Source organism: Agelaius phoeniceus, chromosome 6 (genome assembly GCF_051311805.1).
Source record: "Agelaius phoeniceus isolate bAgePho1 chromosome 6, bAgePho1.hap1, whole genome shotgun sequence".
NCBI lineage: Eukaryota > Metazoa > Chordata > Aves > Passeriformes > Icteridae > Agelaius > Agelaius phoeniceus.
In genome coordinates, this window is record NC_135270.1 from 23,734,338 (window position 1) to 23,761,970 (window position 27,633).

Here is a 27,633-nt window from a genome sequence, read left to right on the forward strand (position 1 = left end):
CCCTCTTCTTCCCCGTCCTCTTCCCAGCTGTTTGCCATGATCTTCGCTATGTGTCTGTTTCGAGGGATCCAGTAAGAAGTGGCCCATGAACCACCACGTTCCCCACATGCTCAGAAGAAAGAAGGAAAATCTGAAGAAACAAAACCTGAAAACGCCAAAAAAAACTTTATTTTTTCTTAACAAAATGGGACAGGGAGAAAAAAATAAAAAGAAAAAAAGAGGGTTGTAATATATGAATGACCAAAAGGATTGTACTTCAGGGGCTGGAACTTTGAGGTGATGTGCACTACACTGTACACCGGACCCTTGCCCAGAGCCACCCGCAGCAACCGTGGAGCAGGAGCCGAGAGCCACCGATTGCACTAGAGATGGATGGAGCTGGTGGGGGTGAGGGAGGAGCAGCACAGCTGCCTCTCACACCAGGCTGAGCCTACATTCACCACTTCATCGTGTTTTAGACAACAAAGGACCCAAGAACAGACATGCAGGGGCTGCATAAGGCAACAGGTTGGCTTGACTGTCCAGGTGGGTTTGAAACAAGCAGTGGTGGCTTGTCTAAGCAGGTGTAGTCAACATTTGCATGATTCTGGCTTTAATTCCCAGCCACAGGATGAAAACACTCATTCTTCAGTGGAAGCATTGCCCCTATCATGTGAAACTTGTCAGAGATGTCAAGCACTTCAGTGACACTGGCTTTTCTCTGGAACTCCAAGCAGGGGCAGCATGATTTAACTTAGCAATTGGACTCAGCTAAGGCTGCCTGAGGGTCGAGAGTTTGGTGCCTACCTTTCTGTTTTTACTAAGATTTATTGTTCACTGTTGTGAAAGAGACCAAATGGTTCCCTGCTATGTTCCCATCTCCTGGGGAAAAGAATGGCTCTGGTCAAGCATCATTGATACTGTTGCTTTCCTGAGAAGGGAGGATATACTGTGTAAATCTTGTCAGCCTTTGCGTTTCCTCTGATACTTGCAAAAAAATGGTTTGTGGTGCTCTGTTAGCATAAATATTTGCAGTGGTTCCTGCATGCTTTTCCAGCCTTAAGGGGAGGTCCAGACATGGTGCTGGATTGAAGAGGCTGAAGTTTGTCAACCACTCCCATGCTGTTTTCCTGGACTAGTCTGGTGGAATCATTTCTGTTCAGAGAATTTCCCCTGAGATTCTCCCATCAGCTCATGATGAAAGTAATCCAGTCAGAATTGTTTTAGTTGATAGTGTTTCCTCCCTTGAGATAGTTTGGTATTTAATTAACATGTCACCTGCTCAATCATTTGGAAATGAACCTGAGAAAGATGGCTGGGACTGGACCTTGGTCAGAGATTAAGCTCTAGTACGGAGACCCCAGGCAGGATCCAAGAACATCCTGTGTGCAGCCACACTGCTCCAGCTGCTGCTATGGTCATGGATATTGACTTGGACAGGTGACTGGTTTCTCATCTGGAATCATCAATCCATGTTGCCTTAACTGTTCATCTGGTCACTTACTCCCTGACCCCAAACTCATTTTACCTGGGGAATGACAGAAGGGGATGTGGTTTCTTGTTTAGATTAGGTCTTTTTACAGATTTTATAGGCTCAGATTATGGGAGCACTTTTATATAGGCTCAAGTCAGCTCCTCTGAAAGCTGTAATCTCTGGCAAGGAAGGAGCAGAGCATTAAACTTTGTGCCCAGGTTTTTCAGCAGCAGCACGTTCATCCTCTGGCTGTTGCCTTAGATCCCTGGGGCTGTGTCCCTTGAGCTCTCCCGGTGGCACTGCACAGACTACAGGCAAGGAAGGAAAGCAGCAGAAAGCTGAGATCACAACAGACAAACATTATGGCTAAGTATCTAGGTTGGGGAATCAGGATACTAGGGAACAGGAAGGAGGCATTAGGAGCTTTTCCAAGCTTCATTTGAGAACAATTTATTCAATGGCAAGAGAGGGCTGGGCAGGTAGAGCTGCAGCCCCCCCCATGCTGCAGTCAGCATATTCGAGCAACAAAATATGTTGCCAGGGCTGCTGAGCAGCATCAGATGTTACATTAAACTTTCTGGAAATCTGTTCAGAACTATTTCCCTCTGGACCTCCTTGTAATGAGGCATTTTAGCATTAATCTCTGGTCTGTTGTTTAATAAAGAAAAACAGTTGTGTTAGCCAAAACCCAGCAGTATTTGTCCTGGACAGCAGGTGCTGCACTTAAGATAAGAAAAATCTGTTCCATCTACCAGTCTTGTAGAGAATGGGCTGAGCAGAAAGCAAGCTTATCTGTTCTCCTTCTGCCTCAGGAGCTGGTGTCAGTGACTGTTCTGGGACAGCAATTCCCAGGGAAGAAACAAAACTGTCAGCAGAGTTGGTAATTTGGCTGGAGGTGATCGAAAGAAGCAGACCTGCCTCCCCCAGTCTCCAGTTTTTCCTTTCCCTTCAGTTTATTATGGAGAGTTCTCAGGTCAGAGCGTGGCTGGCAAATATCCTTAATTGTGCATGGTGGGTGGCTGAAGGGGAAAAAAGCCTTAAAGCCTTTTCTGCCACCAGTGGCATGGAGAAAAAAACCTGTTAGAGCTGGGGGAACCAGACCAAAGCAGCCAGAGCACTAAGTACTAAATATACATGCCTGAAGTATGATCTTGGCTGGCTTGTTTCTCTTTGGCTTTCCTAATTCTGTACTCATTGCTTTGTCTGTTTTTAGCTTTCTTGCTTTCCCTCTCTCCCTAATGGTAGTCCCCTGTATCTTCAAAAGGATCTCTTCTTCATCTGTTATTCTGGGCTGTGCACAGCTGTTTCTCCTCTTCTACCTTTTCTGATCCCCCACTGCTCTTTGCTGTGTGAAGACTTCAAATCCTCTCTGCAGGATGGCTCATGTGCCACTGGGAACACAGCATAAAAGGCCAGGCAGCAATTCCAAACAAGAACTGGAGATAGCTCTAAAGATATGTGCAAGTCTGAGGGGATCTTTAGCAGTTGGTAACATGCAGAAGGAATTTCCTTGGGGGTATTTAATGAACAAGCAAGCCCAGAAAGCAGACTCCCACTGTATGGCAAAGCATGTAAATTTGTTGGTTTTGTCCCTTGGTTTCGTGGCTGTCCCCTCTGTGGTACAGTAGTTTTCAGAACTGTAGGCAGGAGAAGCAGTTGTATTTTTGTATTTGTTTTTAACAGCTCTGGTGAGTATTTTGGGGCCAGAGGCTCAAGCTGAAGTCACTGCTGGCTGGAGAACTCTGAGCAGGCTGGAGAGCAGAAGGAGCTGCCGTCTCCTTTGCTGTAGCACTGTGACCATGGCCCAAGCACCTTGGAGGGAGTAGTAGAGACCAGCCTGGGCCAGCCCCCAGCCCCTCTCAGCATCTCTGCCTCCTGGTTGCTATTTAATGCTCCAATGACTGTCACAAATGCCTGGGAAAAGGGCTGCGTGTGAAATAATGTTTGAAATATATTTTAAAAAAATGTAAATGTTCTTTTTATTAGATAGTGGAGCTAATTTATCCTGTATTCCCTACTGTAATGCTTTTTTATATTGAAAGGAAATTTTTTTTGGTAATATAAACCAGAACACAAGCCTGAAGCACTCTCTGCACGGTTTTTGTGTGCATTTCTTAAAAAAACCCCAAAAAATAAAAGAAAGATATTGTGACAGTGAAGTGAAACAGCTTTAATTTTCACTATTTGCTTGGTGTTAAGTACAGTCACTTTCTTACCAGAGGAGAAATAAACTCAGTTACAGCAGCTAAAATGAGGTATAAATTGAAGTGTCCTATTCTCCCCTGCACCACCACCCCCCACCCACACCCTCCCAAGTAAAAACCCTTGACCAGAAAAGAGGCCAGCTTAGGACAGACAGAGCCTCTCCTATGTCACCAGCTCCAGTTTGCCAAATATTGGTTAGATGCAAATAAGATGATGTAGGGAGTTATGTGAACGATGAATTTTCTTCACCCTCCAAAGTGAGGGCTCTGTGAATGCAATGGTTTGGGTCCATCCCTGGCAGAGAAAGGGGGTCAGCTTTAAGTCCTGGCCTGTGCCTGTTTAGAGCACAATTCTCTGGGGAACAGACCCCCAGTCCTGCACAGCATTGTACAAATGCAGGAAGTTCAATTGCAGTCTCCCTTGGGAGATGACATCGGTGCAAGGCTCTCTCACAATGTAACAGATAAGGAAGCTGAGGCCTGTGGAGATGGAGTTTTTTTGTCAGTAGATCAGTAGCCGAGCCTGAAGTGACACCTCAGGCTTTTCAATCCCAAATTATGTTCTGAACTGCCACCTGCAGCTGTGATGTCAGCACTTCCACCCTTGGGGACACAGTTCTGCACAAAGGTGTGGCATCCTCCTCCCTTTCTCCCCACCCACAACAGAGTGAAGACAACCAGGTGCAGCTGGTGTTTCTGGCAGTGATGCAGCTGCTCTGCCTGGCCTCCATCCTCAAGCCACCCTAACTCCCTCCCAGGCCTCACCTGCTACACACTCACCACCTCCAGTGGGCCTGGCAATGTTTCTCCTGCAGCACCTTGCTGCTGAGAAGGGACATGCCAGGAACCACAGCTTAGTTGTAGAGGAGGTGTAGAGCTCTGTATTTTCTGCATGGTCCACTTATACCAAGATGGAGAAAGAAGCATCAAAACAATCCAACTTCATGTCTCCACTTTCAGGACTGGGTACCAAGTAGCATGAAATCTTTTAAGTGACCACTCCCCCAGGCTTTGCTCTATGTTAGAGCAAGAAAAGCCATTGACCAGCAAACCTAGAAGTGGAGGACTGTTCCAAGTTTTGCAGAAGCAGCTGCTAATCAGGGAACCAGAAAAATCTAATCTAATCTTATCTTATTTAAAGCTACCCTGGAGAGCTTCCCCCACCCTCCTACCTGATCTAACCATCAAGAAGTCCTTGGAGTACTACTCTCACATAGTGCAGTAACTCATTTCTCTCACCTATGGGATGACATTTTAAGGTACACTAATCAGACTCAAGTCATAACTAAGTTCATGGGACCTGTGGCCAACACAGATGGGAGGCAGCATGAAGAAGACCCCCCCAATTCCTTCTCCTGTAAGACTGCTTTTGCTGTGGTAGGTTTTACTTGTCTGTCCTGGAAACATAATTTCCCACCCCCCCAAAAACCAACCATCAGTCTATGTATACATTCATGTGACACCCCAAAACACAAAGAATCAAGCTTCACGTACCTATACCCACAACTACAGCCAAAGTGCCACACTGAGGCCATTGCAGCTGCCCATGCAGGTGATGCACAGGGGGAGAGCAACAGCCACAGCATGCCATGCTCCAGCTCCTGTGCATGCTGCTCCACTTGGTCTAATTTCTGATCCTCTCCAGCCTGCATTTGATCATTATCTGCCTCACAGGGAAAGGTTTGCCTCTTAGACCCCAACTCTTCCCTCTGAACAGGAACACTCCTCTTAATTAAACGTTTTACTTGCTCAGTATCATTTTTGGATGTGCTGAAAGCAGCTTGACAAGCGTGTATTGTTGTGAGGCTCCAGAGTTTAGCCTGCTGTTGGATGTTGCCTCTCCATTTGATTTACTTATTAAGCAAAAAACTAAGTTACAGTTGTGATGTTTCCTGATTTAACAATTTCCAATATTCTTATGTGTCAGACATTTTGCATGGCCAGTAAGTACAATGCACACAGTGTCCCAAGCTTATGCAGCTGCTTCTAAATGCCAAAAGCACTAACACAACATACAATAACTACCCACTACCTTCTTCTAACTCTACTAAGATATTAAACAGCAATAGCTGTAGATCCCAGTCTTACCAGTGGCTTGAGGACTGTTGTTCACACAAGCAGTCCTGTTCGTGTAGAAATCTTTCTACTGGGATTTTGGAACATCAGCTATATTCCAGGGCGTGCTTTGATCCAGTCAACAGTAGTGCATGAGTAATAAGTCCATATCCTGTACACAGACCTTCTGGCTTTAGTCCCATGGAGAATAAAAAATGCTGCCTCAAGCTGTGGACAGGAATAATCCACAAGGAAAGCACTAGGAAGCAGGGCAGGCAATGCTGTCAAGCCCAGGAGATGTTGGAGAAATTGGCTAGTGAGTACTAAAGCACATTCAGTCTGTCCTTGCCATCAACGCTCCGCTCCTTGCTGTTCTTCATCTCAGTTAAATATTAAATATCTTAATGCTACAAACTTTGGTCCTCTCTTCTCAAGGTCAGAAGAGATGCGATGCAGATATTAGCAGAGTGGGAACAGCATCTCCCACAGCCAGAGTCCACATCAAGAGGCTATTCACTGACCCAAGCATCTGTGCAGATGCTCTTACTGTTACAGTCCTCTGCTCTTACCAGTGCTAACCACAACAGCACTCCAGCTCCTGCTCAACTAAAGCATCAGATAAAGCTACTGCACACCCACCACTGCTACTACCATCAGTAAAGCTTCAACTGTAGGAAGTGTTCTGGGGTGAAGGGGACAGGACCCCAGCCTAGAAACTTCATGAAACACCCCAAACAAGGGGATGTCTTTGTGCTTAATGGGCTATTTCCAATAGCTTCCTTCACTTCTCGCATCTGGTAATTCAAGTTGCTCCACTGTTCCCAGTGCTGTCCCTGCAGAAGGAACAACGAGGGTTCTCCCTCTTGTTTTGCTGTATCATCTCCTGCCAAGCCCTACACAGCATCTGGTGCAAAACTATGAACTACACAAAAATGCACCTCTAGCAGAGAGGAAAGAAGAGCTGTTTGCAAAGCACTGAACTTGACCCCATCCAGCTCCTGGCTACTGGACAGTCAGTACTTGCTAAAAGGGGAAAGGGCTGTAAACCAGGGGAGGTGCAAGGCTTACCAAGTAGAGTAGCCAGATCCTTTGTAGGTTGTCCTACTGCCCTGTCTCCTCAGGGATTTGGTTTCAATATGCTGGCCTTATTTTGTGCTTTGTTCCAGTGGGTTCAGAGCCTGTGATCCCATCAGCCAGTACCCCCTAGAAAACTGGCTTTTTTCCCTGAGCCTGCCAGGCCCATACACTTCCCTGAGCCTTCCTCCCCACTGTTCCTCACCTCCTGCAGAGGGGCTGGGGGGTCCCACTGATGTTGCTCCCCCCATTTCACCTGTCAATGCCACCAGCACTGGGTTACACACTGATTCATGCCGGTAAAGAAAGAAACTACTTTAAAACCAAAAGGGACTAACAAAAAAAAAACAACAAAAAAACCAAAAAGAAAAAAACAAACAAAAAAAAAATTATAATGCAAAATTACCGACACAAACTCCCCCCTCCCACCTTTCCCATAACAAAAAAGCCCAGGAATTAGACTTTCTTGGGACGACGTCCAACTTGGTAATAATAATAAATGCTGATGAGGATGAAGAGGGCTCGGCTGACCAGGAGGAGCACGGCACCTGTGGCTATCCGGCTACTCTCAACCAGGGAGACAGTGGTAACTAGAAAAGAAAGAGAGGGACAAGGCAGAGGTTGGTGATGCTAAACCAAAAGGAGACAAATAGCACAATGCTGTTTTCTGCTGCCCTCTAACGCAGGGCTTTGGCAGGAACTGCTGAGCCTTGCAAGCACAGGAGCTTTCAGCTCAGGCTCATTCACATGCACAGTGAACCCATGGCAGAGGCTCTTCACTAGCTTCTTGTCACAGCCTTGAGGCTTGCCATGGACCCCAGAGCTCTACCTTACAGAAACCCTGCTTTCAAACATTCAGGCAGCCTGAAACAGTCACTCAAGCAGATGTGAGTTTCCATTATGCTCAGGTATTAATCTGGGAGTCAGATCCTCCTGAGTTTGCTTTGTGGCTTGAACTGTGCTGATAAACATTTCTCAATTTTAGGAGCATCTACAAAATATGCACAGTCCACACACATTGCCTCTATTGAATACCTCTCTTTTCTGGCCACGAACACATAGCTCGTATCTAAACCAGCTACACACTGAGCTACGGAGACACACATACAAGAACCCCCTCCATTGTTAAATATAGATAAGCTCCCTAGAAACAAGCTAAATGCTATGCTCTGTTTGGGTAACACTAAACATCCCCCTTTTTAGTGTAGGTTGCTAAAATCTTTTCTTGTTAGACCCTGCATCTAGGGAGCCTGCTCCAGCAATGACCTGTGCTGGCTATGAAGCCCAGGACATTTGCAGGGAGAAAAATTAATGAATTGTCAGAGGGTGATGTTCAAGGAGCAGCTCAGGGCAGAGGCTATTCCATGGGGGAGAAAAGAGGCAAGCAGCTGGCAGGGAACATGCTCCACCACTGCCCTACCCACCGTCCATCCCCACTTCCCACCACGCAGAGTCTTCACACCCTCCTCCTCCTCCTCCTCGTCCCGGCCGGCCCGCGGGCACTCACCCAGGAACTGCACGGTGAAGTAGCAGGCCTCGGCCAGCAGGCTCCAGCGGATGATGGCCTTCTCGGCGGTGTACAGGGCGTTCCACATGATGAGCGCGATGCCTGCGGGCACAGCGGGGCGCGCTGCCCGAGGGCCGGGACAGCGGCCAGGCCGCGCTTCCCGCCCGCCCCGCGCGGTGCCGCTGCAGGACGCGGGTCGGGCCCCTTTCCTTTCCCACACCGCATCTCCAGCTGCCCGCGCCTCCTTGTCCTTCGCCCCCTTCTCCTGAGCCCTTCCCGGGACGCCGCCACCTTCCCATGTCCCCTGCCGCTCCCGTGGAGCCCCAGCTGCGGCCCAGCGCCCCTCCCCGGGCCCCCCTGCAGGCTCCCTTTGCTGGGGTACATGGGGTGATTCCCCAGGGATTCGGAGCATGCACAGCCCTTCTTACCCTACCTGCAGCACACCTGAATCCCTGCTAGGAAAAAGCAGCAGTAGCCAAGCTTTTCAAAGTACCCCTCAGCAATTTCTTTGCTAACAGCAGATGTTCTGCTCTCCAGCTGCAGCAGGTGTCCGGCTGGGCACGGACTTTGTCACCTGCTGCCGTTTTGGCCACCTGTCCCCTTACTCTGTCGGGCAGCGGCATCCCCAGTACAGTGGTACGGCACTCACTGAGGAGGGCTCCACCATAGAGCCGGATGGGAGTCTTGCTGCTCACCGATTCCTCCTCAAAGATGGCATCGAAGAGCTGGTCAGGGAAAGCGAGGGCCTGGCAGAGGTGAGAGAGAAGCTCAGCAACCTGAACTGGCCACCAAAACACGTCCTCTTGGGCAGCAGCGCTCCAGCATCAGGCCCTTGGGGGATTGGAGCCGCTGGCCAGGAAACTGGCAATTAAGGAGGCGCAGAAATATCACCATGTCAACTATCGGCTGCATGGCTGGTTTTTGTGACCAAGGCTGCCATTCCTTGGTTTATGGGCCCTTCTAATGAAAACAGACTTGCAATGGGAACAAACTGGCAAGGACACTGTTGGCAAAGCCCGTTACTGAGACACGGCGAGGGCAAAGGCCTTGCAGGAGAAAGCGGTAGGAGCTGCTGGAGGCAGGGGAGGAACAGAAATGCCAGGGACTGAAGGGCCATGCTGGGGCACCCCTTTAGCAGTCAGGAGCTGGCTCTTGCGAGGACCACGTCCCTCACTCACCATGACAGCAACCCCGGAAAACATGATGGCGGAAACAAGCTGCCAGACCCTGCATGAGAGGGAAGACAGAGAACCCAGCATGAGCTTGGAGGTGACCCCATCACTCATACTTCACAAAGCATTTCTGGCTGCTTGCTCATTCCCCCTTTATCCTTCCCCTATGCACAAGCAAGACAGCCAGAAACGTCCCATGGAAGGACTCAGCTTTCCACATCCCACTAGCTTCAGCCTCAACATGCAGACCAGCCTCCTCCTTCACACCCAAGCAAAGGAGAGAAGTGACCCTGCCAAGAGGATGGTGCAGAGCAGGGTCCCCACAGGACACACCACTCTGTCACACAGTAGAACAGGAGCTCCTTCGGCCCCACACAGCCCTTGTAGTTCTCTGCACATGCAATGAGACAAGAACTTGAGGGCCTCAGGCTCATTAATGGGGGGAAGACTGCAGAGCTAGTCTAGTTCCACAGCTTGCAAGAAGCCCCTGCAGGGAGCAGTGATGCTGGCACAGCAGCAGAGTTGGTGTCAGAAACCAGAGCTGGCAGGGATGCTGTGGCCAAGGGGCCTCAGATGACCTAGCTCCAAGGTGATCCAGTACCTTACCTGAGTCCCAGTGGTTCCCGGACTGCAAACTTGATTTCATTTCCCAGTACTTGGCTAATCTGAAATTCAAATGAAAGGCACAAGCTAAGCAGATCCTTCCCCAGTCTTTAGGCAGTGCTCAGCAGCCCAAAACCACATATCTAATCCCATGTGGGAGTTTATCTCAGAAGGCTGGAAAGAGGAGGAAGACAAAGGATTCAGTTGTGACTTGTTGGTCCCAACACCCGCTTGATTTCCATGAGGAGCTGCAGCCTCTATGCTCCCTTACTGGGATCAGCACCTGCAGCATGCAGCTGAGGAAGGGTCAACACTAACTCCTGTTTCCTCTTACCTATGGAAGAGGGGAACTCACTCCTCACACACATCACCTGCATGCTCCTGATGGCGCACAGGCTCCTGCAGAGCCCTCAGGGTGTTACAGTATCTGTCCTGCTGTCATGTGCACACTGCCCAGAGCTGTTCATGTTCATGTGAACATGCTCACAATGCCTGGCTGTAACTACCCAAACCACATGGATGGGCAAACCCTGGTTTGCCCAGCAGAAGGTCCCTTTTCCACCATTAGTGTACATGGGCTTCCTCTCTGCTGGCCTCACCTTAGAGCGATGGACCTCGCCGTCGTCATCCTCCCCGCCGACGCCCAGGATCTTGCGTGTCTTCAGCCTGCTCACCAGGTCAGTCTGGCTGTGCTTCTTCATCAGCGGCGGGGGCTGCTTCGCCGCCATGGTGCTGGCCCTGCCCCACCAGCCCTTGGCTGCCAGGGGCACAGGGAGGCTGCAGGAAGCGGCTGGCACTGTCACATGAAATTTCACGACGTTTGGGGAAAATAAAACAACCGCCGCCACAAGGTCCTCCTGTTAGGCTGGCAGATGGATCCTCATCCTCACGGGGCAGGGAGCCCTGGCAAACGAGGCCGGCCCCAGTTACAGGTGGCTCATCTCAGAATGATCCTGCTGTCTCCAGGATCTGCCATGGGAAGGGAAAGAAAAAACTCAGAGCAGAGCGGCTTTAGCATGGACATTTAGTTAGAAATGCTTTTGACCTACAAACCATAATCTTGTCTATCCCAGCATGAGGCAGTGCCCAATAGAACCTCTTTGCTGTTTTTCAGATTAGGGGAATTAAGTGTGTCTCAGACTAGGGGAATTAAAATCATTAAGTAATTCTTGGCCTTTTTCCTTTTTCCATTCAATACATCACATTCTTCAGCTGCCGTTTCAGGTCAAACCCCAAACAAGTATCAGTTACTTATTTGTGTGTTCCCCCACTCACATGCTGCAGCCCCCAGGCCGTGCCAGAACAACATATTGGCCCCTGAGCAGAAGAAGCCAGAGGCATGATTTTCCCTGAAGATACTCACTTTGCTTTCAGGGAAATAATGGAAATTTGAAACAGCAAATACTATCTGGGATAAGTAAATACAGACAACGAGACTTGAAAAAGATAACTTCTGCCCTGACATGTGTAAAGCTGCAGGTATTGAGTCCCATGAAATCAGCCTCATCCCACAAACATAAAACCCTGGAAACCCTCAGTTCAGAAAGCCTTTTCTTCCAATTTGTCATCTTTTTATCTTGGCTCAGCTAAACACAAACACTTTTTTCCATTTGCCACTTGGCCCTTCCAGAGACCGACAGAAATTTCCCCCAGGCACCAAGCACAGCTAATCCAGCCCAAGCAAGTGTAGGGCTCATGCCCCAGCTGAGCCTTCCCAGAGCTGCCCCAGGAGGAGACAATTTATGCTGATGTCTAAATATTTCACGAGTCTTTGGAGAGTAGTAAAACGAGGTACAGTTATTTTGGCACTGTGCATACAAATGTTGTGCCAGTGCTTTGCGAGGGATTTCCCTCTCAAAGGAAAACCCTTCCCTGTGGTTGTTCAGACAAGAACAGCCAGTCCTGTCTGCAAGTGCCCAATGTCACTCTTTCTTTAAGGCAAAGTTAAGAGGTCTTGCTGGGATAGTGCAAAAGGTGAGCCCCATGACCAAGGGTTTAATAAGATCCTTTCAGCAGATCAGGCAAAGTGCTTTTCAGTGAGCCAGTTGAGCTACCCAGTGCTTTGGAGGTACTTCTTTTGGATTGTAGCAGGGCTTCTTTGGTCGTGGGTTTTTGCTCTTGTTCCACTGAATAACTAAGCCCAGGTTCCTGGAAAGGCAGCACAAAGCCAGATGCAGCAGTCAGGATCTAGAAATATTTCCAGAATTGGAACAGAATTGGAAAACACCACCACAGCAGGAAGGTAGAATGTATACTCAGGTCTACCTTTGAGGCAGGAAGCTCAAATGGTAGCTGACAGTAGAAAAGTTTGAAAGATTTATCATGTATGGGGTTTGCCAACCTAAATTGTCACAATAAATTGTGTGTATTCAAATCTAGATAATCTGCACACAAAATCCAGGCCAAAGACAGAGCGATGTGTCTAAAAGAAAAGCACAACCTCTTTAACTAGCTACAGTTTTTGCAATTTTTTTCTGCTCCTGGCTGACCCAGACTAACAAGGTTGGATGCTAGGTGGTTTCCCACCAGAAGTGCTGAAACCAGAGAAGACATGTTGCTGTGGCATTTCTAGCCCAGAATTTTCTGATCAAAGCCATCCATTCCAATCGTGAAGCAACAGTCTTGTGGTGAATGCTCCTCTCTCTCTCTCTGAGGCCATCCCACATCTCTGAAGTTAGGGAGGGCCCAAGCAGGAGCATCCTACTGGCTCCCCTCAGGAATAAGAGACCTGAGGCTTGCTGGTCTTGATAGGACTTGGGGCACTGAGTGTGCTGGCCATGCCATCCTGGTACTTCTGGATCTTTCCTGGTTTCTTGCTAGGGGAAGCTTGATGGCCACACCTCCTGCTCTGGCCTCATGGTCAGAAATGCCAGAGGGAGGGAAGGGAGGGAAGGGAGGGAAGGGAGAAAAAAAAAAGTAATAGATAATTTCTCCTGAGAGCAAGAAGCAAAGAAAGGTAGGACTCCATGACTCACCAATGAAGACTGCACTGAATAGCTTTGTGATTACAGAGGCAGTTTAGCAACTGGCTCAAGGCCAAAAGATCAAAATTTGCCTTCATCATTTGTCTCGCCAGTTGCTTTCAGGGCAGGAGCTGGTGGAAATTTATCCACATCATCATTAACACTGCTCTCCCATTAAGAGTTTTCACTAATTTGTGGTAAGCCACTGGCCAAGAGCCGGGACAACACAGGCCAGACACAAATGCCAATAAAACAATCTGGTGCATAAAGCCACACTCCTACAGCACAGCTAAGGCACGGCCCCGCAGTCAGTCCCACATCTCATTACCCCCCAGGCCAGAGACAGAGCCAGCCTAACGGATGCTGAATATTAATGGCTAATGAGCTAATGAATGCAATTAGTGCTAATTCAGTGACATTCAGAGAGAAGATGCTGAGGATTTGAAAACATTATACTTACATTAATGCATCCTGACACACTGACAGTTTAGAGGATCGTTTCTATTAGCCTGTGAGTTTGCAAAGGGAAACCTCCACCTCCTCTTTCTCCTGCGAGTCTCTCCTCCTTAATCCTTTTTCCAAGCATCCCAGGGACTGTGCAGATCAGCCACCATAAACAGGCAATTCCTACTCCCTGCCACAGCTCTCTGTGATGGGCAGTGCCTATGTGCAGCTGAAAGAGGGTTTTTTCTTCCTAGATCTCTTTTCTTTGCAGGCTCCTTTCAGTGTCAGCTCTCTTGCTCAGCTGTTTAGCATACTGCATTCAATTTTGATAGCTACTGCTTAGTGGTGCAAAGAAACCTCGCTGGTGCCACACCAACGATAGCTCAATCTCTCCCACCTCCACAGCTCTTCCCTCCCAGCGTCTGGAGAGGCGAGCTCCGCAGCGTGGGAGAGAGGAGACTCAACTGCACACGCCACGGTGCTGCAGCAGCCAGGGCTGCGCGCCCACCGTGCAGCGCAGAGCCAGACCCTGCCCCGGCAGCACCCGGAGCTCACTGCCTACGGCTCCTGCCAGCCAGAGCCTGACTGCTCGTGGGTGGAAGCTGCCTGCCTGGGAGGACACGGCTCCCCAGGGCCCTGGGAGCAGGGATGCTGCCTACTGCTAAGCTGGATGGCACTGTCATCCACAGTGCAGCCTTTTACCTGACAAAGCAGTGGTGCTTTGAATTAAAGAGGTGGCACTACAGAACTTTTCACTCCAAGGGTTTGGTGGCACTTCCAATCTGCAGGCAGAGGAAGAGAGTATGAAACTAGAGCCAAGCTGGGACGATGAAATGTTTATACATATTAGTTGGACACAGTTTGTTCAGCTCTATCATGTTCAGGCCAGGGAGAGGATTCTTGCTCTCCTGTTTTAGAGTTCCCAGGTGAGTATGTCCAAGACAACTCAACATCTTGAGTCTGCTTTGATTTGTTATACCTAAGAATTATCCAAGAAGGTGCAGTGGATGTCTGCACTGGATGTGGATATCAAGCCCAACAGGGCACTTGCCATGCCTACACTTGCCTTGCCATCTTCTACAGAGCACAGGATGAGAACCAATACTAAGTAGGAAGCAGAGGCAGTGTCCCTTTCCAACACTGGAGGTCTCTGGGAGCAATCTAGCAGAGCCCAGGGGAGTTCCCCAGCACTGCAGCAGCACAAGGATATGTGCATATGAGAGGGGCATCCACCATGGTCACTGTGCTGTAGTGGCCCTCACAAATGGGCTGACACCCACAGCATTTCTCTTGCAAGGGCCCAGCAGCTGTAATGGATTTGTCCAGCTCTTCTGGTGCTCCTCCAGGCTGTGCCAGTTCTGTCTCTGCTGCTGAGGACAGTACCAGGTCCACAGCAGCTACTCTGGACCCCGTACCTCATCAGCCACAGAGCTTTTGAGAAAGCCTGGGCTCAAACACATGCTCACATTAAAGAGGAGAGGCAGTGGAAACACAGGTGGATTAAGGACAGGATCCACAGACCTACCAAGTACCTTGGTCCTTGCAAACATTACACTGTTGCCTAATCCCATGGGACCCAAGACTCCTTTTTTCCCACCACACATGAAGGTTCAGTCTGCTCACTTTTATGTTCTTAAAACGTGTTCATAAACAACCTCAGACACTTCAGGACTCTGAAATCCTGAGACATGAGGTAAATTCTCTATGTCTAACCCAAAAACACACCTGAGAGTCACAAAACATCTTTGTGCATCCTATCTAAATGGCCTAGCAAGAGTTTCCCCTGGAAGCCTGTGGTGCAGCAGACCCTGAGCCAGAACTCCCCATGTCCCATGTAATTACCAAAATATAGCTATTTTCATCCTGTATTTCTGCAACTGCACATCCCAAACCCACAGTGACCAAACCAGCTCCCTGCCTAGATTTCTATCAAGCATGGAGATTTAGACTATTAGAACCTCCCTACCAGCAGCTGGCTGGGAATTAAACTTGATCAAGCCAAAAATAACCTGATGCTCAGGCAGTAAAAACAATTAGCACTCAGCCACCACAGCAGCAGAATACAGCGGCTGCTCCTGCTCTGTCTGGCACAGTCTGTACCCCCTAAGCAACATGGAGACTTCAGATTTCTCACCTGTAACAAGCCAGGTGCACAGGACTCTGTTCCTACATAAACACCAGCCCTTTCAGCACAGAAGGCTCTTTGCAATACCAGCAGGAAGCATGTCTTGACAGAGGCTCATCCCCAGCCCTGCCACAGCCCCTTAAACAACTCTAAAAGGCACAGGGAGCTGCTTCCTCAAGCAACTCTAAAAGGCACAGGGAGACTGTCATCCCTAGGGAATACCTACAAGCCTGGGCAGTAGATTCCCTGCCCCTAAATTATGAAAATGCAAAGCAAGATCCTTAGGTCAAAGGACATCTTTACTGGTGCCTCCATCTTTACTGGCTTTACTGGTGCCTCCAGACCATCTCCCAAACCATCTGCAATGCACCAAGAGCCTCAGGCCCATCTAAAGCTCACCCTTCAGGCTGACCACATCTCATGGCCAGACACCATTGGATGGGCTTTCCAAAGCTGTTTGTGAGAGGTGCAGAGCTGCCTGTGACCACGAAGCCTCCACTTGCAAGGCAGTGGCACCCAGTGCCTACAGCAGCTCTGGCAACCTCAGACCTAATGGATACGGCCAGCATCACCCCTCAACAGGGGACAAGGAGTCCTCTGCAGCCTGCTGGGGAAGAAAGAGTTAACTTGCATTGTTTACTCAGTCACCACTTCATGCAAAAAAGGACATCCAAAGTCTGCTCAGCCTTTTCCATGCATCCTCTCCTCTGTCTGCTTCAGGGTTGCTTTAGCCCAAGCAGGCTCAGCCCCTGCACCCTCCTGCACACTGTTCCTCTGCAGCCCCTGTGTGCAGCAGCTCCTGCCCCCAAGCTCCCTGGGGCTGTACAAACATCCTGCCCCAAGAAGAACCACTGTTGGCTTTATCCCACAGCATCGGGGAGGTACAGCCCATCTCCGGGATTTTATTGCCCATAGGTTTCAAATTTCCTTTTGCAGAGAGCACAGGAAAGTTTCTGTCTGTGTTGCAGGATGTGTTATACAGCAATCAAAACCTGTAAAGTGCTCAGTTCCCCCAGAACAGGATAAAAAAGCTCTGTTGCTCTACTAGTTTCTCAGATGGGAGCTATAATTAAACACAGCAACCTCTCTCCTGCTGGCCTGCCAAGCACCACCTGCAGCAACTCACTGACCCCTCCGTGCAAGCCTGTGCAGCACCTCAGGGGAGAAATGCTTGTCTGCCTCTCACAGCAGCTGGCAGGGCAGCCTGTGACATGCTGCATGTGCTCAGGCTCCCCATGGGTGCCCAGCTGGACACCTGGCCCCACCGTGGCCCCTCTGTACGGGCTCAGGGGGCCGCTGCCATGGGGGACAAACAGATTTCACCCTTCAGCTACCACACACATGCACTCACACCGCATGTGCAAGCCTGGCCACGCCACCCTGCCTTCTCAAGCAGCCCTGGCTGCTGAGGTGTGTTTTGGCTGCAAATACAAAGGATGTAAGGTACAAGCACAACGGTGTACAACAGCTGCTTCAGCAGCTCTCATCTGTGTTACTTACATAAAAGTCCACCCCCTGCATCATCTTCTCTCTGCCACCGAGGCTCTCAGCCCAGCCAGCCACAGCAATCCATCACCTCAAAGCTGCCCTAGCTCTCCCCAAAGGCTCTGGCTGCCCCCTCCCCACCCAGCCCCTTGCTGTCTCAACAGATGGCCACAACCAAGCAGTTAAGTTTCCCAGGAAGCTGGGAGGATGGAGAGAGAGATAGGGAAGTAGGACATACTAGGACATACTAGGATCGGGTACTGTTTTTCTTTAAAGGCATTAAAAGAGGAGAATTCCTCTTTGATTCCCAGCTGCCTTAGACAGGTGTTTGTGAGAGACAGCCCCAGAAGCTTAAGAGGCCATCTGTCCTGCAGACGATTTCTACAGGGAAACATTAGAAGGAAAAATAAAACCCATATGCACACACACAGAAACACACACAAAAAAAACCCAACCCACCCAAGTAAATCAACCCTTGCTACTGAAAAAGAGCAGCTTAAAAAGCTAGGAAAGCCCTTCAACCAAACAGGGTAATACAAGCCAGTTTTACAGGAACTACGATGCAATTGCATTTCATCTCCTCTGCCTTGCACCTGAGGTATAGCAGAGGCTCAAAGGAACTCTATGGAAAGACCCTGGGAGGAGCAGGGAGGAGTCCATACATACAGTGCTTATCCACAACACTGCTGGACACTGAACCTTCACACTAACATGGAGCTTCTTGGCACTTCTTTTCCTGACAACCTCAGACGTCCCCAAATTTTCTTTCTACTGTGCCCCCAAGCACCTGACAAGAGACTTTCATAAATGCTCCGGGAAGCCAATGCTCTTTATTCTCAACAATTCCCTGCACCTCTGTCCTTTTCCAGAACACAAAAGAAAATTGTTAAGAAACTACAATTTGGGACATTAAGTTCCCTGAGCCACATACAGGCACAACATCCATCTGTATACTGTCACTGAAATAGTGATTTCAAAGCCATTTTCAATGAATTCCCTCCCCAAAGACAATAATCTACACCTCCTTAGTTCTCTATCTGCAGTCCTGGGACTTACTCAGCACAATGCAACCACTGTGATTTATTCACTCTCAACATGTCTACAACCATGAAATGGAAGATGAAATTAGCCTGTTCCGCTCCAGAACCGCAAAAGCAGATTCCCAACCAGTTTCATGGACCAATTTGCAGCCCCAGCCTGAGAACAACTCCTGCAGGACAGCCCAACAGCATCAGATTATTTTATTCCATTTGTGTAGAAAACAAAGAGTTTCTCATCTCCATAGTCTGTCATGATATGACCAGATGTGCAGTCTAGGCAAACACAATAGGGAGGAAAAAGGGCAGACGAATAAATTTGCATTAATCAGGAAGATTGCCTTTTGGTCTAGCCAGGATATTTCTTGAGTCCCAGGCACATAGGCACTCATAGGACTCACACCTCTCATTGTACAAGCAATAAAGTTTCCTTCCATGACACAGAAGTTCTGTAGATCCAGCCTGATATGAAATGGCCCAAGCAACTAACAGCCCTGTTATAGAGCATTTCCCATACACATGGTTACATCTTCATCCTGGATAAAATAATAAAGGTTTACTATTTATATAAATACATTTAATTTATAAACAATGTTATATATTAATAAAGCAAATATAAATGTACATATATATACATATAAATATATGTATTTGTACATGAAGGTATGTATATAAATATATATTATATATACACACACACACAAATAAGAGACATGGGTTGATTTGTGTGCACTTACTTTGGGTCCCACTGCATGATCTCTTGACTGATTAATAAAGAGAATTCAGACCACCAGACCAACCATGTATGCTGGCGTTCACATGTATTTTGGTCTCAAGGGTGAGAGGAGCAGCTTGTGCCAGACTCCTTCCTGGGAGATGTCATCTGGAGTCTCAACTCCTGCTTCTAGGTCAACCATTTACTGCCCTGAGGACTGATACCACCTGTGACCTCTCAGCCCTGGACTACCACCTACACACCACTTGGACCCATCCCTGCAGCTTGGGAACACCTTCTCACATCTCCCCTAATAATTTGCCAACATTTCCTGTTCATTTATACACAATTAGAACTCTGGGTTTATTGCTCCCTCATGGCTCCTTAGACATTAAATAAACCCAGACATGCAGACAGGCTCAGGGAGTTGCTTAGCAAAAACATGATGAAGAAGGCCTCCCAACAAAACACATACTTCAACTACTTGATAGCCCATCCCAACTTGGCAAAAATCTCCCTCTGACACCTTAGCAGTTTCTATAGCAACAGGTTACTGCTAAGAATGTCAGATGCAAAATTCCCCATGTTGGGCAAACAGGAGCTAGGAGGACAGATTTAGAAGAGGAAAACTTCTAAATAGCTGCTGCCAGAGCTAGCACAAGCTCTGCTAATTCACAAGTTGGTGGTGAAACAAATTGAAAGAAACTTCTAGCAACCCACTAGAGGGGGAACACGTGGTGCACAGGGACACCTCTGTGGAGCACTGTTCCATAGCATCCCTCAGAACGAGGAGGAGCCATGAGTATCCCCCTCTCCTGCAATGAGGCACTTGAAAGTGAAACCAGCTGTTTTTAGGAACAGAACTACAGCACAACATGCAGAATAGGAAACCTGAAAGCCAAACTATTAGATTACAGGTTAGGCAGTACTGCTGCTCCTTCCATAAAAATCCAGACTGGGTCATTAAACCTCTGAGAGCTTAGTTTTCCCAGATGCATATGAAAAGTAAATCTACCACAGATCATACAGCTTACGTGCAGTAGGGGAGACATCTTACAAACAACAGCCCAGCCACTGTACCCCACCAGTGCCAGGTCGTGACACCTCAGCCTGCACTGTGGACTCCTGAGTCGCACTTGGTTCATTACACAGAACATGTCAGAAGCAGAAATGCCCTTCTTGGCCTGACTAACAACCAGCTTAGCATGAAATTGATTTTTTCTTTCTGTATTCATTCACTGCTGGTGGGAGAAAGCACTGTGGAAAGCTTGGGGTGAACGTCACATAGATACTGCCTTTACGCACACCAGAAACTCTCAGAAGATTCTCGTGGTCACATTAAACACAGATGCAGAAAATCAAAGCAGCCACAGCTCAGCAGAGAGCTGCACAGGGGAGGAAGGCGGAAGGAAGCCCACCACACTAACAACAAGTGATTTTATTTGCCAGTGTGGTTCTCAAGTCAGAGGCTTGAAGAACTCAAAGGCTTTCCCTACGAACATAGCACCCACCCCTCTGGAACTCACCCACCCGACTTTGCTTTTATGTGCTGCTAAGTCAGGGGAAAACTGCATGCAGCCATGTATGTGGATGTGCACGTGTTTGTTTATGCATGAGCTGTCAAGCCCCCAATTATGCACAGATCAACAAGGCCCTTTGAATTCCCCGACTGTGAAGTGCGTGACATTTAATCTGAGCCCTCCTTTCGGATTTCATATCGTGCATTATCAACAATGGCTATTCAGCACACAAGTACCCTTTAGAAAGCTTTCATCAGGAAAAAGAACTCATATAAAGGAGATTGAAAGAGACAATGTCTCCAATGCATGACAGGTTCTCCAGCTTCCGCAAAAGACCAGTGTATGTGTACTGTGAAGAGCACACACAAAGTCAATCTGCCCCCAGCCCAGAGTAAAAGCACTTCATGGGTGGAGAGAATGAAGTTTGGAAGCATCAACTATAACCTGAATCTGTACATCTCGTCTTTTAGGCTCCCTCGGAAATAGGCAGGGTGAGCCAACCCCCAGAGGTGCCCATTCTAGGACAAGATGCATTATCCCCTGCAATGGTTCACCTCTTTCCATATACCACAGGAGGAGTCTGGATGATGAGCATGACTAGCTTTTGATTGCTTTTATATGGATGGACAAGATCAAGATCCTTGCAGAGAACTTTTCACTTCCTGATCCTAGGCAAACCCTGTATGATTTTTGCCCATCTTACAGCATGGAGCCACACTTTGGGATTATGAAAAAGCTGGACAACAACATGCCAGAAGAGGTATGGAGATGCTATGTCCTATAGTCACAGCCACAAAGGACCCACATCAGCCCAAGGAACTAAAGCAAGATGTCTCTTTCCATAGCAGAGAGGAGGCAAAGGGGTGGACACCAGTATGTGGCATGAACAGCCGGGGTGACAAAGGATATCTTGAGAACTGAGAGGTCCTGCAGGAGCTCTCTCCATCTTGCCTGGCACATGCAAGAGAAGTCTTAGGAAAAAAATGTTAAAGGTAGTACTGACTACTTCTTCTCCCTACTTTTGTTTGATTCCTCTACCCCCAGGGACAAGGAGGCAACAGAGAGATTCAGGCAGCCAAATGATGGCAGCATCAGTGCTGACAAATCAAGGTCTCAAGTAACCATGGAAAACACAGCATTGCCAGATGTCTCATCTCTACTATCAAAGGTGGTTTAAGGACCTTCCCTTCTTTTTCAGTTTTAAGTCTCAGACACTTGGGTACAACAAGTTCCAGTAATATCAGAATCATCCATCAGGACTCTGTGTGTGTGTGTGTATACACACACGGTGCCTTGCTACTGTGCTTGTGTTTATATACATCTGTCTACAAACATACAGCACAGATCCTGCTTAGAAGAGCTCATGACATAGAAGTGTCAGGTTTTAGTCAACACCTTCCCTTGTAATGTCATTTCCATGCAGCCAGGGCTCTGAGGGTTTCAGGTTGGCCTCTTCTCCCCCATGTCCTTTGACTAATGACAGGCACTTGGTTTGCATGGTGATGTGATGCAGGGAATAAATTGGCTGGAGGGGATAAGCTCAACTGCTTTATTATTTCTCCATCCATCAACTCTCAATGCATCCTGCTTGTCCAGAGATTTACACAGTGGATGTTGTCACAGTTCATGGAAGGGATTGGAAGAATTTCCGATGGGTTTTTGCCAGCAGACAAGGCAAGAACACCCCAAGGAGAAAACGGTTGCACTGGGCAGAGCAGTAGGGCAGGAGGGTGGAAGGATGCACCATAGGTGCCTGCTGTTCAGAAGCACACCAGATCTCTGGTTAGCACTTACAGAGACTCCACCAGCAATGCTGATATTAAAGTCAGCTAAATTTTACTCTCACTTTACCATGAAAACAACCTGAGAAAACACAGACCGATGGTCTAAATTCTTTGGTCCTGTTCAGTGCAGCCTTTGACTCCTGGTAGATTTCTGCTTTCTGTGGAGTAATGCTTGGATGCTCTTTATTGGTATTGAGCAGCTTCTACATAAACTTTTCTTCCTAGGCCACAAAGAAAATGTTGGGGAAAAGCCAATGCCACCCAACTCCCCTGGATTCAGTATTGTGGTTTTTGAATTTCCCTCTCCCTCTACAAGGAGGCAGCTCATGTTTATACCAAATATATACTTGGAATACACCAAACTTGGAATACACCAAACATCTACCGTGAATGGCATGCCAGGCAGCTAAAATTAAATGTCCAACAGAAAGACTAAGAGGGACTTAAAACCATGGACCTTTAAGATATCTTGTTTCTTCAGAAAATAGCCTGCTTCCTGGAGCTCTGCGTAAGACTGGCAATACAGTCCTCCATTTCCACAACACAGTCCTTCCTGAGGACTCCATAAAACATGGCAGAGTGTCTGCACCCAGGCTGTGCTCCAGCATTGCCCACTCATCTCTCACAGCTTTGCAGCTACACAGTATGGGGCACTAGTGAGGCTGCTGCCTGGCTGGGTGCATGCCATGCACAGCAAGGCAGGGCCAGACAGCCAGGAAGGCTGAACTAAAGGCACCTTCTTGGCTGTCAGGAAGGATGGGAAGCACAGATGTCCGTGGGAATCTGCCTGCTCTTTGTCACATCTATCTCCATCTGCAGCAGCCCTAGCTGGAAGCCCAGAAAGAAACTGCAGCAACCAACAAGGGCTGGGATTATCTTAGGGCTCAGCAGTGGAATTCCTGGAACAACATCTGTTGGCTGAAAGAGCTTCTCAAGTCCTTATAGGACCACAAGCATCCGACACCAGAGGTTTCTGTTTCACTCAGAAGGTGGCGCCACCACAAAAAGTGCTTGTGCTGCCATCGTGGGTTACTGAATGAACAGGTACTCAGACAAAAACACCATCTGAGTCACCCATGAAGTTTCCTGAAGACTTGTGGGTTTTCTCTGCAGGTCTCTTTTTTTGGCTGCTGACACAGACTCAAACTGTTTACTTTCTCAACCCAGGCAGGATACAGCTAAAAACAAGAGGGTTGCAAGCCTTTGTGTGCTGCTCTGCCTGCACCTGCCCCTCTGGGCCATGCAGTCAAAGTGCTGCTGCCTAATTTTAGTACCAAAAGGAGGGATTCCTCCCTCTCTGGTTTGCAGCAGCAGGCAGCTGCAGAGGGGACTGCACACTAATCTCCCTCTAAAATACAGAACCCCTTCAAATAAATAATTAGGTGGCCAGTGTTATCTGACACTCCCCTGTGTGCATCTCCCGCTACACCAACTTATCCTATAATGCCACTCCTCAGGAGACCGGACTAGTGAACCGCGGATTTATTCCTAACTGCTTTTCTCCCCATGCTCTCCTCTGTGCCTTTGACTTAAATTATGTTAATCCAAATCCCTAACAAAAACATCTAGGAAACTCTGCATCAATGGAGCCAGCTACCAGTCCCTATGCTTTAGGCTTCTGATTTTGGCCCCTTAGGTTAAGAAAGTGAGCACATGGTTCCTGACCACCAACATCAGCAGAAGCTGCTCAACCTTCAGCACTAGACCCAACTACAATGGTTTTGATAATTTCCCTGTTTTGGTGATGGATCTCTCCTCCCTAAAATGAGAGCAGCAGTCAGTATAAATCTGCAGCAGAGCTTTCTTACAGACTCTGGTCCTTGATTTTGCCCTGTAAGATGATCTGGGTAAGGGTCCAAACAAAGTCTGATATAAATGAGTCAGGTACAGCCTAGGCAAGGGCTTCGCCATCAAAACCAGAGCACAAATATGCTCAAAAAGTTCTTACTTTGCATACAGAGGGATAGAAAGACATTTACAGATTTAGGTAATTGGAGCATATACCCACTGCTCAGAATGAGGATGAGAGACTTATGCATATTGTGAAACCCAGAAGGAAAGTTTGCTACTGGGGTTTCACCAGAGGCCTGGGAGGCAGAGCTGTGGGGCCAGCACTGTGTGGTGGGCCTTCCAGTAAAACCCTGTGCACATCCAAGCCTCTTCTTGTCCATCTGTCATCCAGGGTCAGCCACACTAACCAGCACCACAGATGGGCACTGAAACACATGGAGATGCACTAAACCTTGCAGATAACACAACTTCACTAACAGAAGAAGACCAAGAAGGCCAGAGAGTCATTTATCATTTGTAAACTCCCAAGAGTGTCTTTGGTTATAGCTGGATTTCTTTTTTAACATCTTTTAGCATCTTGAGCAAGAACTTTTCGAACATGGAGTGAACTCATGCTCACCTGTGATCTCCAGGACAGCACCAAACCCATATTTTCCAAGGGAAGGCAGAAAGCAATGCGAACAGGGAACACCTGGTCGCCTCTTAAGTGTTATTTTTCCTGCTCTGGAAAAAATCCAAATGTATTTTGTGGCCAGCATTGAGTCTTTTCCTCCCAAGACTTATTTTCACATTCCTACATCAAAAATACAAAACCCAGAAGATCTACGTTCTATAAATAATGTCCCAATAGTGCCAAGGTCACCAAGCCGTTCCCTCTGGCACCAGGCCAGAAGTCAAACATAAACAATCTCAACATCTTTCTGGTTCACGTGTGCTTTTATCCTGTGCCAAGGGAAAGCTTGTAGCCAAAAACGTAGCACTAAGAAGACAGACACCCCCACCTCATGCACAGCTCCACCCAGGTCAACACGCAGCCTCCTGGGCAGCCCGGTGGGAAGGCAGCCAGTCCTGCCTGCGTCAGAGGGACGTACACTTTGTGTTCTAATGCCATTTAGCAGTTTTCACCAGAAATTTGGGGGCTTACTGGGCGAGGACCAAGCACACACTTCGCACAGAACATTTCATGATCCAAACAGCTCAAAGTGATATTTGTAACAAGCCTGTGGTACCATCCCTCCCAGCCCCGACTATTCAACATGGTGACCTTCAGAGAGCTGCAGGACCAGTGAACGCCAGCTGCAGATGTACTCCTGGCATTTTGCACGCTTCAGCACTCAATGCTCAATGAGAACAATAGGAAAACATTTCCCTTTGGATCACACCCCAGCTTCCAAGCAGCTCCAAACGGACTGAAAACCTCAGGGGAGGGCATGTCTGTGCCTTGTTCTCCAAGAGATCAATGGCCACCCTAAGCCTCACCTTGCTGTGCATCTTTGGAGATGCTCTTCTGTTCATAACCACTACAATAAAAACTACAGGCCCACAAGCAGAAAGGACCAACTTCTCTTGAGGCTGTAGAGCAGAGCTCACCTTCTCAGCCTCCTGGCTGGGACAAACACCTACCCATGGGAGATCTCCCTTCACCTTGCTCTGCTCTGCAGTTGAAGAACAAGAACACACATATACTAAAGCAACCAAGTGCCCCCTTTTCTCAGCTGCCATCAGTATCCAGCCCCTCACTGCTGAGAGCACCAGGACACCACAGGTTCATGGTGTCCCTCACACTCTGCTGTGCACTCATCAGGTGCATATTTATGCAAACTAGTTGAGACAAGGCTAGGGCTAGTTGAGGTGCTTTCATGCTGAGTCTTAAGACCTTGTTTATTTTGGGGTTTTGCCAAAACCTTTCTTAGGAGATTTCCTCCCTGGGCAGACTCCCCTGCTTGAACTGTAACTACTATTTATTTGTTTAAAAATCACTTTCCTCATCCACAGGCCCTGAATGCCCTTATTCAGCAGACTGTTCTACTGCAGACAGACTTACTGAACAAGTTATTTATGCCAAGTCCAGAATAGCCAGTGCTCTTGCACACTCTGTAGTTTCTCATGGCTAGCTGTGCTAGTGGTACCCTAATGTCAACAAGGCTTTGGTTGCTGCTGGCATTTGTAACTCCCAGCCTTTGCAGACTGAGGGGATTAAATGGTACCAATTTAATCATTAGCAGCCCTGATTCTCAGGCAGCTGCAAGAGGGTCAGGTTCCTTGCTCAGGTAAGAAAAAGGCTCACTGAACTCCAACTCCAAGCAGCGCTGAGGCAGGGCAAGGAGCAGGTGCTGAATAAGGCGCTGCTTCTTGTTCAGCCTGGTTTACTCAGTCGGAGCTGAACTCAACAGAGAAGCCTAATAGCTGCTGCTCTAGACAAAGCTGCCCAGATGGGACAGCCAGACCCTGTAAGAGGCATTGCAGACCGCTCAGCACGCAGGAATGTGCAAGCTCTGGCGGGGATGCATAGCCCGCTGAGAGCTGGCTTTCCTCACCTTCCCCTCTGTGATGGCCGGGGGTCTGTCCCGGCTCCCTCCCGCATCGCGGCTCCCGCCCCCTGCCCTTCTCCCTCCATCCCCCCCAAGCAGCTCGCCGTCCACCATGGCCATGCCCTCCTTGCGGCCAGGGCTCCCGAGCACACCCACGGGATTGCATCCCACGGGGAGCACAGCTGTGCTACCTTCCCTCATCCCACCCCACGCTCAGCCACCGAGGCTGACCCCCTAGCCAGGACTCAGCCTCCCCTTTCAGGCACCTGAAGTACTCATCTGGGGACCGTGGTTCTCCGCGACGCTTCCCGAATGGGCGGAAAGGAACGGAGCACTTCCAGGAAAGAAGTGACATCGGACCCCTGCCTCTGAGTCGAGTAACAGCCAGGGGAAAGCCCTCGTCACAAAGCCAAGGGACCGCCTGCGCGTCACCTCGGCACGGCTGCTGTCCCTCCAACGCTCGGAGCAACCTGCCACCCTCCCACCAGGATACAACGCTCCACCACCTCCTCCTCCACCCATCCTACCCGGATCGGGCACGGTCCCATCGCAGCCAGCACAAGGGCTGATCCCTCTCCTTAAGCCCCTGTCCGTCCGTCGGTCCATCCATCCCTCCCCCGTCCGTGCTGACTGCGAGGGGAAGCGGGGCCGGCTGCCAGCACCGGGCTCCCGCGGGGCGCAGCAGCGGCGTCCGCGCTCCCGTTCCCCGGGACCCCGAGGGGCGGCGGGGAAAGTCCGCGGCGCGGGGGGACGCGCACAGCACTCACCGCCCTAGCGCAGGTCCCGGCGGCGGGGGACAGTCCCGAGGGCTCGGCTCTGCTGCCCCATGGGCAGAGCGGTCCGGGGGCGGCCGCGGCGCCGCGCAGCCCGCAGGCGGCCAGACTGAGCCCGGCCCCCGCGCGGCGCCGCCTTTACCGCGCCCGCCCGCCCCGCCCGCGCCGGCCCACGGCGGGCGGGACCCGCCACCGCCACCGCCACCGCCCGACGGGGTGGCCTCGCCGCCCGGCCCGGGCCGGCCCCGCGCAGCAGCGCTGCGTTACCTGCGGGCTGCGCTGGGTCCCGTGTGCCTTCTGTGCAGGTTACGCGTGGGCCACCTGTGACCGCATCTTGACGCGTGGGAACAAAGAGCGGCGTCCGGGGCCGGGTTCCTGCGGGGGAAGGAGGGGCGGG

General features: G+C 49.2%; 2 protein-coding genes across 9 annotated transcripts in view; one reads left to right on the top strand and one right to left on the bottom strand.

Annotated features, from left to right (window-relative positions):
- Window positions 1–3,618, top strand: part of TSPAN18 (tetraspanin 18) — a 120,893-nt gene extending 117,275 nt beyond the window's left edge. For all 4 annotated transcript variants that reach the window (XM_077180014.1, XM_077180011.1, XM_077180012.1 and 1 more), the window contains one exon: window positions 28–3,618. In XM_077180014.1, coding sequence (XP_077036129.1) covers window positions 28–75 — 48 coding nt within the window. In that variant the 3' untranslated portion in view covers window positions 76–3,618. The remainder of the gene's footprint in view (window positions 1–27) is intronic.
- On the bottom strand, window positions 3,600–27,633 carry TP53I11 (tumor protein p53 inducible protein 11). 5 transcript variants are annotated; one of them, XM_077180016.1, is made up of 7 exons: window positions 27,504–27,633; window positions 10,668–11,037; window positions 10,072–10,130; window positions 9,472–9,520; window positions 8,943–9,039; window positions 8,294–8,395; window positions 3,600–7,376 (listed from the first exon to the last, which is right to left on the bottom strand). In XM_077180016.1, exons 2-7 carry the CDS (start codon window positions 10,794–10,796, stop codon window positions 7,243–7,245), a joined length of 570 nt encoding a protein of 189 aa, XP_077036131.1. In that variant the 5' UTR covers window positions 10,797–11,037; window positions 27,504–27,633; the 3' UTR covers window positions 3,600–7,242. The 5 variants fall into 5 exon arrangements, with proteins under 5 accessions (XP_077036131.1, XP_054491527.2, XP_077036133.1 ...); XM_054635552.2 differs by lacking the exon at window positions 27,504–27,633 and adding an exon at window positions 27,231–27,387; XM_077180018.1 differs by lacking the exon at window positions 27,504–27,633 and adding an exon at window positions 26,991–27,013.

Excerpts from the sequence above, each read along its gene's own strand:
- TP53I11 (XM_077180016.1), bottom strand. The coding sequence starts at position 10,796 with ATGGCGGCGAAGCAGCCCCCGCCGCTGATGAAGAAGCACAGCCAGACT. Across the intron at positions 9,040-9,471 it reads TTTCCGGGGTTGCTGTCATG|GCCCTCGCTTTCCCTGACCA; the intron begins GTGAGTGAGGGA and ends CACCTCTGCCAG. Across the intron at positions 7,377-8,293 it reads CTTCACCGTGCAGTTCCTGG|TTACCACTGTCTCCCTGGTT; the intron begins GTGAGTGCCCGC and ends TTTCTTTTCTAG.